Source organism: Nicotiana attenuata, unplaced genomic scaffold (genome assembly GCF_001879085.1).
Source record: "Nicotiana attenuata strain UT unplaced genomic scaffold, NIATTr2, whole genome shotgun sequence".
NCBI lineage: Eukaryota > Viridiplantae > Streptophyta > Magnoliopsida > Solanales > Solanaceae > Nicotiana > Nicotiana attenuata.
Genome location: NW_017670638.1, coordinates 374,836 through 382,548, shown reverse-complemented (window position 1 = coordinate 382,548; position 7,713 = coordinate 374,836). Strand labels below are relative to the sequence as shown.

The following is a 7,713-nucleotide window of genomic DNA, read 5'->3' as shown; positions in this document are numbered from 1 at the left end:
TGGGCTAGCCTAGTCAATATTTATTGGACCTAAGTAATTAATCCAATTATATTAGCCTATAAAATTATTTTTGACTAGTATATCTTGAATCTAAAATATAGTCCAAATTATTTTATAAATTTAAATTCAGTAAATTTTGCATGCCTACCGTATATGTATGTAATTTTACAGCAGCCCTGAATCAATTAGAAAACGAAAATTTCTAAATTCTAATATAATATCTTGTTAAGATGTGTGATGCCATCATCTTTAAGCGGTTAGAAAGGTGATACATTTATTTTATATCTTAACAAACTTAGATATACAAGGTTGAAACTGTTACTTTGCAAGTATTAATGTTTGCCTCGAAAATACGAGTAACAATTAAATTTGATTGTGGTTTTAAAAATATGTGATTAGATTCAATACCAATTAATATTCAAGAAATATGAAATAGAAATAAAAGGAATAAGCGAATAAACCAATATTACTCGACAATGGTGACCTCGAGCTTAGTGACCTCGAGATGGACTAAGAGCAATAAAATAAGAACAGTAAATGTAAAGGATAGTAAAGACAATTCTGATGAACAGTAAGAGAGAAAAGTAGGATAGTATATTCTTGTCAATGATAAGATGATCTTACAAATGATTGGGGTCCCCTCTATATAATAGAGGAACCCTAAATAAGGTATATTTCTATTTACATTAAGGAATATTCTTGGTACAATTGTATAACCGCCTAGTACGGAATCGTACAATCAATTTCCGGGATTTGCGCCATGATCTTGGAGACGTGGCAGGAATCTAGCCCATTCTGCTACAAGTCCATAACGGTACTATCTCGGGGTCGAGCATACTCGGCTTCGACGTCCATTGTACTTTGATCTTCGGTCATTGCATCCTACCTTCGAGCACGGATCTGATCCATCGGGCTCGAACTCGACCTTGCCCAAACTCGGGCTCGAGACGAACCCTCGAGCCTATAAATCGGAGGCCTGTGATTTTGACTGTAGACCATTAATGTGAACTTATTATACAAAATCTACAAAAGGCAGTTTGATGTTACATTTGAAAACAAAGGGTTTAGGTTACAATTAAAACTTGAAAAGCAACTCATGTAATTAAATTGTGTATTGAATTCAAACGAGGCATTTTTGTCAATAACATATATCATCTACCAGTCCTATGAAAGTCATTCTTCATTGTCTTTCAACTTTTACTGTTATTTATTTGTTGCAGTTTCTGGAGATTTTTGTCGTTACAACACAATTGCAAATAAAACCAGCCAACTCCCAACTTTATCATATACGTAGTGTCTCCCCCCAACCCATCAGACCACCACCATAGTGCAATATACACACTAATTGAATATTGATTCCAAACGTATACAGATGATGTTACGTTCTAAGTCAAGGTGCTTTTTATTTGCTGCTATTCATGACATATTTGTCTCATTTTTGCTTTTTTTTTTTTTTTAGTGGTGGTGTCGGGCAGATACCTGATACCTCCCACCAGCCACACGTACTAACTTTATCCACCAAGACTTAGACAGACTACCTCATTTATATAGGGTGAATTTTAATTGGACTAAAGTTGTGTTCTTGGATTTCATTTGTTGCTTTTGATGTCCTGAAGTTGTGAATATTCATGCATGTTTTTCTATTTTATCTTGTTTAAAGACTGAATTTTTTATGTTTTTGGAGGATTTGTAGAGGTGGATCCATTGATTCTGGAAAGAGAAGACATGCTTCTATATTTTCAAGAACAATTTCTGCATCCAAGCTTTGCAGATGTGATGCTATGAGATCACAAATTGATTCAGATGCCATTGTTTCTCTTGAACGAAAACCCACTATTAAGCATTCGTCCGAGGTATTAAAACCTTTGATGCTCCATCACTACTAGTTTATTTTCCTGTGACTAAGTGTGTATATATTCCAAATATTTTTAAGTTTTTTTCAACTATAAAAAGTACTGGTCAATTATGTTATTTAGGTTCTCAATATGTAAATTTTATGTCAAAGAATTGATATTTAATTCACAAACATGGAGAAATTGATAATGAGAATTGATATTTTTGACGCCAAGTAGCTTGGGATTGCGGCGTAATTGTAGTTGTATCAAGTTGACATCAAAACCCTGATTCTTTTGAATAGAGGGAGTTGTTTATTTTTTCGTTTAAATTTTTTGATTCAAGTGCATTATAATGAATTATGCAAATAAATTCTTGATTTTTTCCTTTTTGGGAAGTGATTTTTTTGGTGAATATGGATAATAAGTTTTGTCCAAAAATATTAAATTTTTATTTGTTATATTTATTTTTGTTTGTGTAGAATGGGATCGATAGACTTTTGATCGTGCAAGAGCAAATGGGGAAACTTGAGGAGGAGCTGAAAGAGACAAGAGAGCAATTAAATTTTGTTGAAGAAGAAAAGAATAGAGCCATTAATGAGCTTAGTGAGATGAAACATGTAGCCTATGAGATTAATGTGAAGGCAACTGATGAATTATCGCCAAGGAAATCAAGAGAACTTTATGCAGAAATTAGGATTTTGAAGGAAATGCTTACTCACAAACAAGAAGAATTGAAGATAAAAGATAAGAATATCAAGTCTGTGAAGTTGGAGCTCGAAAAGGCGAGACAATGTGAGCTCAAGTTACTAGAGAAAGAAACTAGTTTAGGGAAAGTGAATGAAGGATTCAATCATGTAAAAGCATTCAAGATTCACGTAACAGATTGGTTGTCTGATTTTAGAAGAAGGGTTCAAGAATTAGAAGATGAATTGGAGAACAGGAAGTTATCAGAGTCCAAAATATTTGATGCTTGGTTGTCAAAGACAAGACAGTTTGAACAAATCAAGATTGAACTCTGAAGAATCCAAGCTCGAGATTGCTTCTCTTCATGAAAAGATTGAATCTTTAGACACTTCTTTCAAGCAAAATGGGAGGTATCTTGATCATTCTTGCAATGAGGAAATGGAAAATCTCAAGTATGAACTTGAATTGGCAAAAGAGAACGAGAAAGCGGAATCATCAAAGGCCAAGGCTTTAAATGATGAGATGAGTTTGCTGAAAAATGAAATGAAGTTGGCAAATGAGGCAGAAGAAAAGAGTAGAAAGGCGTTAGATGATTTAGCGTTAGCATTGAAGGAAGTTGCTTCGGAAGCATGTGAGGCCAAAGAGAAACTTAGTGCTACACAATTAGAACTCGGACAAGTGAAAAAGGAGGCTGGAAATCTGAAAGAGATGATCAAGAGCATTAAGGCTAGATATAAAAAGCTTTTGGATGAAGCAAAAGAGGAGACAGAACTATATAGAAACATAGCAGACAGATTGAAGTTAGAGGTGGAGGAGTCACTAGTGGCTTGGAATGGGAAAGAAATGAGCTTCATCGCGTGTATAAGAGAAGCTGAAGAAGAACGGGATCTTGCTCTCCAAGAGGCCGCTAAGCTCAACGAGTCTCTTAATGCAGCCGAGCAAATGCTAAAGCAGCAAGGGAAGAAAACTATAAATTGAGAGACATCTTGAAGCAGGCTGTCAATGAAGCAAATGCTGCAAAAGGAATGAATCGATGCCATTTTCTTTGTCGAGCAACACGAAGATCAGCTTAGAGGAATGAGGGATGAAGTCACCAAAGGCAATAGCCGAGGAACACAAAGATCACAAAAGCCAAGAAAACTTTCAGCTTCAATCTTAGTGAGCTAATTAGCTTCTCGTCACCAGACTGCATAATTCATTTGCTTTCACATATAATGGAGACAGAACTTCAATAATCCACATCATAGCTATTTTGACAATTTAGATAGTAATAAGAATTTAACTAGGAGAAGAAAATTATTTTTCTGAGTGTGTTGGCAACTCATAATGAGGTATCATTTAGACAGGAAGAAATTTTTTTAGTTTTTATTTTTAGGAATTTCATACGTTCGTACTTGGGATTGATGTATGCTTGATTGATACTGATGATTTGCTATGTCGTTGGCCTTTTGGGATTGATGAAGGACTTAGAAGAAATTGTAGAACTTGTAATTTACTATTTGGGATGGTGTTAGTGATTTTCTTGTTTAACTACATTCACCAGTTTTCGGATTTGTAACGAAATTTAAAGGATTATGAGTTAGTTTTATCGACCACTTTTATAGGAAAAGTGGTTATTTTTTATATTTCAAGCTTGGTGTATAGAAGCATTGATTAATAAGTTTACTCTTTTGTTTATACCATAAGTTATGATCTTGATGGCGTCAGTGAGTTAAATAAAATAATCTGTAATCTATTTAAGTGTGTTGTGCTAGGTAACAGAATTATCTTGCTGGTATTGCCGCTTGTTGCTACTGCTTCTTTTTTCATCTTTCCTTGAGCCGAGGTTCTATCGGAGACAACCTCTCTACCTTCTCAAGGTAGGGGTAAAGTATGCGTACGCACTATCCTCCCCAGACTCCACATGTGGAATTCAATGGGCTTGTTGTTGTTGTTGTGCTAGGTAACAGAATAACCTGAAAATACTGAACAATATTTCCATCTATATGAGTGCTTTTATCTGATTTTAAACTCATAATATGCAAGCCTCGACTGCAGTTTTCGAGCCCTACAATACAACTGTGTTTTATCTACTCCCTCCCTCCTAGAGCACATAGAATAGTGTAGTTCTCTTGGACAATGAAGCTATATATATATGATATAATGCAGGAGAGCCTTGGAGATTGAAAGGCTTACACACACAAAGTTGAACCGTTTGATTTCCCAAATTGTCTCATCATTGACCTTCCTTTTGCTCTCTCCAACGAACTTGCTTTTACTTTCAGGTACCACACATGGTTTCAAATGTGGCATCAACTATCAGCCTCCAACGGTGATGATCTTGCCTGTGTACAACGTGCTTTCTGCATGATTAGCAACAACACTGCTGTTGCTGAGGTCTTCTCCTAAACTGACACAAGTCTGACCTCATGTATACCAACCGTGCATTCGTCCACTCGTATGTTGGTGAAGGTTTAGAGGGAGGTGAAGTCTCAGAATCTCCGGAGGACCTTGCTGCCCTTGAGAAAGACCACAAGGAGGTTGGAGCAGAAGGTGCTGATGAAGAAGAGAAAGGGGAAGAATGCTAAAAGTGGTCTTGCTACGACGACCATGATTTGTGTGCCTCGGGTAAATCTTCTTGCTTGTGTATTTTATTTTACTTGGATGGTCTCTAATTTTTTCAAGGCAAAGTAGTCTAGATATGCTCTCTTGAATTGTTTGCACAAGGATGTTCTGGAAGTAAATTACATTTATAAGTTGTATGAATAGTCTTATCTACTTTCTTCTCCCTCTTATTTAGCTTTTATTCTCAATAAATGATGCGATGAGCAAGAACTGAATCTGAAGATAACAATATGCACGAGGACATGTCCAGACTTTCATACCAGAAATGTTTGCAAGTCAATGACATGTTGTGGCGTCAGATAGCCCCAGCAAAATTTACCATACAAGTAGCTGTGCTAGCATACATCTAACTCTTACACAGTTAAGAAGAAGTGGTTTCAGCACCGAAAATCTGCATACTCTCCAAAGTTGTATAATTTTCAATGCCGGTATTATAGAATATTCTGTTTTGTTTTATTTTTGCAGTTTCTATTCTGTGCGCAGCGGAAGCCTAGCGGGCCGATAACCCACAGGTCCCAGGATGGAAACCTAGCTCTGATATTAAAGGGAGTAGTACTTGATAATCATTTAAGAAGTACTCACTTGCTATAACAACTCAAGGAGAAGATAAATAAAATAACAATGTAAACTACATTTTAGCTTTACAATCAATTCTAAACTACATTTCAATTGCCCACTCTCTCTAGATTGAACCAGAAATGAAAGGTAAAATCAAAATAAATAAGGAAGACATGAGATAGCTAATATTATAAAATGACCCTTAAATTTGTTTAGCATAATAAAGAGCACAAAGGGGGAAGATCCCAAAGAGGCTCAGAAGGATCATAGAAATTTTCAATGTATTCTTGAACTCCATTCACTGCATATAGTGATGCTGATATAGACCTTTCCATTTTCATTCTCTCAAATTCTGTGAGCCCCATCTCAGCTGTCTCATCCAAAATCACATTCTTGGGATGATCCAACAATTCTTGTGCAAATTCATAGCCTCGTGCAAAATTCCATGACATTTCATGCTGTGAGGAATTAGTAAAAGAAAATGAATTAGAAACAGAAGAAGACGAATATCCCACGTCGATTTCATCAGAGCAATTGCTCAGATCAGGCTTATATGTGTCATCAAACAGTTGACTTTCTTGTAGTTGCAATTCTTGATTACAAGAAAGTCTTGTTTGGTCATATGCCATGTAATCTTCTACTTGTGTTGGATTTTCAAGAGGATGGATTGGTTCTATATTCTGACTAGAAACAGAATCATCATTGCTGGAATAACTAGTAGTGATCATTGGACTTGAATTATTGCTGTTGTTACTAGTCACACTACTAGTATTTTGATTGATGTTGTGACTACTAGTTGCAGAAGAAGCTGAACTCTGCTCCTTCTGATCATGGCTCTTCTGTTTTGCAGTTTTCTTGCTGTCGAGGAGATTTTTAATCCGCGAAGCAAGTGGTGAATCAACCGAGACACGAGTAACGAAGTTGGTTCGTGTGTTTGATCCACGAAGAAGGCAAGCAGCTTGATCGTAAGCACGAGCAGCTTCTTCAGCAGTTTCAAAAGTTCCAAGCCACATCCTTATCTTTTGTGTTGTGTCTTTGATCTCAGCTACCCATCTCCCTGAAGGCCTTTGCCTCACACCAACAAACTTGTTACTTCTATTGTTTCTGCCCTTCAATTTGGTCACTTTTGCCTCTTTGTGCTGCTGTTTTTGGAAGTTAATTTCCATTGGAATAAAGGTTTTTAGGGAGAAGAAAGTAGTAAGAATAGTATTTGAAGCTTCTTTACTTGGTCTAAATGATAGTAGTGGAGAAAGTTGTCTACATGTCTTTGTTTCTGTTAATGTGGGCTTTATATATATATATGAGATACCTATAATTCAAAGTTGTGCTATTGTCTCATATTCTGTTGCTTTCCTATGTTTGTAAGTTTGTTTTTATTAGGTAATATTCTGATTTCATTATCTCCAAATAAAAAAATAAAGAAGGTATTAATATTGAAGGATGACTCATTCTTCCCTTAATAATCTTTTTTTTCCCTCAAAATGTTAATCTGTCTTTGTTGATTTGGTCATAACTAGGTGAGTTTTGGATCTAATATAATACTGTTGATTTCTTTTTTTTTTTACAAATTTCTAAAGCAGGGGAACAATCCCCCATGGAAACTTGAAAGATGGCTATTTTTATATTCTCCTACTCACTATGCCGAGTTTGTTACATTTAAGTGGAGAAGTTAATGGATTTATCTATGCTACTCATTAATGGTACATTAAGAAATTACAAACTGTAAATAGCATGAGAACTGTCATGGGCGACTTTCCAGCGATATCCCATGATCCCCTGGACGCGTCTCATGGCATCGTGGCAAGACTCCCAACACTTAGCACCATGGATGGCCTCGTGGTCTTGGCCGCGCTAAGTGACAAGCGTGCTTGTGCCTATGTCAAATGCCAACGTCGCGCGCGCAAACAGCGCCGTGTACGCAGGCTCTGATGCTAAAGACAAGGTTGCTGCAATGGATCTGCTTCTACCTTGTAGGAATCTAAGTCTTTTTCATAGTAAATATAAAGTAGTTTTATTTCATGTATTTCCATTA

General features: G+C 36.2%; 2 protein-coding genes across 2 annotated transcripts; one reads left to right on the top strand and one right to left on the bottom strand.

The window, feature by feature from the left end:
- The first annotated feature begins 476 nt into the window (after positions 1 to 476).
- Positions 477 to 2,854, top strand: LOC109241772 (myosin-13-like). Its single transcript, XM_019408549.1, has 3 exons — positions 477 to 571; positions 1,694 to 1,853; positions 2,315 to 2,854. The coding sequence occupies exons 1-3, from the start codon at positions 477 to 479 to the stop codon at positions 2,852 to 2,854; spliced, it is 795 nt and encodes a 264-aa protein (XP_019264094.1).
- Positions 2,855 to 5,711: 2,857 nt separating this feature from the next.
- On the bottom strand, positions 5,712 to 6,951 carry LOC109241777 (ethylene-responsive transcription factor RAP2-11-like). Its single transcript, XM_019408551.1, has one exon. It carries the CDS (start codon positions 6,845 to 6,847, stop codon positions 5,894 to 5,896), a length of 954 nt encoding a protein of 317 aa, XP_019264096.1. The 5' UTR covers positions 6,848 to 6,951; the 3' UTR covers positions 5,712 to 5,893.
- Positions 6,952 to 7,713: the final 762 nt, after the last annotated feature.

Excerpts from the sequence above, each read along its gene's own strand:
- LOC109241772 (XM_019408549.1), top strand. The coding sequence starts at position 477 with ATGGTGACCTCGAGCTTAGTGACCTCGAGATGGACTAAGAGCAATAAA. Across the intron at positions 572-1,693 it reads AAAGACAATTCTGATGAACA|AGGTGGATCCATTGATTCTG; the intron begins GTAAGAGAGAAA and ends GAGGATTTGTAG. Across the intron at positions 1,854-2,314 it reads CTATTAAGCATTCGTCCGAG|AATGGGATCGATAGACTTTT; the intron begins GTATTAAAACCT and ends TTGTTTGTGTAG.
- LOC109241777 (XM_019408551.1), bottom strand. The coding sequence starts at position 6,847 with ATGGAAATTAACTTCCAAAAACAGCAGCACAAAGAGGCAAAAGTGACC.